Genomic DNA, 2,590 nt, shown 5'->3' with positions numbered 1-2,590 from the left:
ACTGTAGGTCTACTTCCTGGAACTGGTGCGACAAATCAAATGTAAACCTACTGTAGGTCTACTTCCTGGAACTGGTGTGACAAATCAAATGTAAACCTAATGTAGGTCTACTTCCTGGATCTGGTGTGACAAATCAAATGTAAACCTACTGTAGGTCTACTTCCTGGGACTGTGTGGTGATCAGTCCTTTTAACAAGAACCATCACAGACGTGTTTGAGGAATTAAAAATTGGCCCTAACTCTGTCATTGTAAAAGTAATTTCCCCAACCCCCTGCCCCCCTCCTTGATTTTTCTTAAAATAGTGTTTTTAACATAGGTTTTAGAATTTCAAAATCAAACAACACAGTTTATAAGGAATTTTAGTTTATCTTTAATGTCCCCCCTCTCCTTCCCCCCGACAGTTGCCTGCTCACCCAAGTATTCCATAGTAACATCTGACAAAAATATCTAAAGACACTGAGGCAGCAGACTTTGTGAAAAATTTAAATTCGTGTCATTCTCAAATCTTTTGGCCACGACTGGGCAGGAGGTGAGTCACATGTTATTTGTTACAGCAGTTTCCATGGAAACATACAGAAGAGTTTATGCAAATCAACCCTTTCTGTCTCACATGAAGGAGGAGTCTCTGAAAACCTATTTAAAGCAGCCAGTCCTGACTCAGCTCAACAGTCTCCAGTCTACCAACTGGTCTCTGTAATAACTATTTAAAGCAGCCAGTCCTGACTCAGCTCAACAGTCTCCAGTCTACCAACTGGTCTCTGTAACTTCATCTTTGTCTCTGTGGTGTACAGTCTTCAGGTGATGATGGGGGTATTGAATCATCTCTCTACTCTCCTCCTTCTCTCTCTCCTTCCTCCTGCTCTCTCTCATGTAGTGGAGAAGTTCAGTGATGTTCCACAGTGCCAGAATTTCTTCCTGGAGGGGACAACTCCAAATCTGACCTGGTATTTTGGTTGATGGGACGGTCCAGAACCAGAACCGCTACAAGCCGATTTGCCAGTTGTTCAACAACATCTACAGGTTTGCAACTCTCTACGACACGACCAACAGGATCCCTGTGTTCTCAGCCTACACCTTCACTGGTCCTCCTACAGACCCCAGACCACATCAACCCTGGATGATTGAGCCCCAGGTAGGACTAATGTTTTCTCATATAACATAACATTTGTATTTGTTTACTGCTATAAATCACAGACAGTTATGTTACAGAATATAGAACTACCACTATGGAGGGTATAGAGACTTGATTTGTCTTGATTGTGAACACCCCCAGAAGAGGGTTTATTGTACAGAAAAGAGGGTTTATTGTATAGAAAGGAGGGTTTATTGTACAGAAAACTTGTAAATGAATGTATGACTGTTGTTTCCTGCAGCTCAACGGGGAAAACAACAGCCCTGAAATGCAGAAGGATAGTAAAGAGATTGAATATCAAAAGCAGGCTGGGGACAACGACTATAAGAACTCAATACCAATTAAAGGGGTGAACAGAGGTCACCTCTTCCCATGTTCACATGCTCATGACCTTGATACTCAGAAGTCCACCTTTACCCTGACCAACATCGTTCCCCAGGTGGTGTCCTTCAACAATGGCAGGTGGATGAATATGGAGTGCAAAGTCCAAACGACTCTTAAGCTTAACTGTAAGGATGCTAACGACCAGATAAAAGCCTATGTGGTGACTGGAGCAGTGCCCAGTAACAACAACACACTGAAGAACCGAGTGAACATCCCAGATCTCATGTGGACAGCCTACTGCTGTTACAACAACAACCTGAAACAGTGGGTGGCCCAAGCACACTGGGGGGAGAACCAAAAGGAGGACAATAAAACATTGCCCTCAAATACCTTGGCAGAACTGTATGACATGCTGGACAGGCATTATGGTGGTGGTGGTGATGTCCAGGTGTTCCCAGATCAGTGTCCAAAAGGTGATATTCTGAGAGCGCTTCCCCTCAAGGATGGGGATGTACATGATCATTGTGTCTATGATGATGACTGTGTCTGTTCCTCTGTTGGGGTCAAAGGTTATTACCTACCTGTTGTATTAGTTTCTGTGCTGGTGATGATGATGTAGTGACATAACCACCAGGAACCTGATGTAGTTGTATTTGTTTCCTTTTTTTGGACTTTTAAATTAATAATATGTACCCATTGATTCTTAAAGATATAACTGAGTAGCTAGTAGACTACTGACCTGCTTTAGTAGACTACTGACCTGCTTTAGTAGACTACTGACCTGCTTTAGTAGACTACTGACCTGCTTTAGTAGACTACTGACCTGCTTTAGTAGACTACTGACCTGCTCTAGTAGACTACTGACCTGACCTGCTTTAGTAGACTACTGACCTGACCTGCTTTAGTAGACTACTGACCTGACCTGCTTCAGTAGACTACTGACCTGACCTGCTTTAGTAGACTACTGACCTGACCTGCTTTAGTAGACTACTGTACTGACCAGCTTTAGTAGACTACTGACCTGCTTTAGTAGACTACTGACCTGACCTGCTTTAGTAGACTACTGACCTGCTTTAGTAGACTACTGACCTGACCTGCTTTAGTAGACTACTGACCTGACCTGCTTTAGTAGA

General features: G+C 43.2%; 1 protein-coding gene across 1 annotated transcript; it reads left to right on the top strand.

Moving 5' to 3' along the window:
• Positions 1-659: 659 nt before the first annotated feature.
• LOC123738290 (endonuclease domain-containing 1 protein-like) lies at positions 660-2,170 on the top strand. The gene is made up of 2 exons (XM_045713351.1): positions 660-1,133; positions 1,375-2,170. Exons 1-2 carry the CDS (start codon positions 1,119-1,121, stop codon positions 2,074-2,076), a joined length of 717 nt encoding a protein of 238 aa, XP_045569307.1. The 5' UTR covers positions 660-1,118; the 3' UTR covers positions 2,077-2,170.
• The last annotated feature ends 420 nt before the right edge of the window (positions 2,171-2,590 follow it).

This window comes from Salmo salar, unplaced genomic scaffold (assembly GCF_905237065.1).
Source record: "Salmo salar unplaced genomic scaffold, Ssal_v3.1, whole genome shotgun sequence".
Classification (NCBI taxonomy): domain Eukaryota; kingdom Metazoa; phylum Chordata; class Actinopteri; order Salmoniformes; family Salmonidae; genus Salmo; species Salmo salar.
Note: the sequence above shows the minus strand (reverse complement) of the source record. Positions and strands in the feature narration are given on the sequence as shown.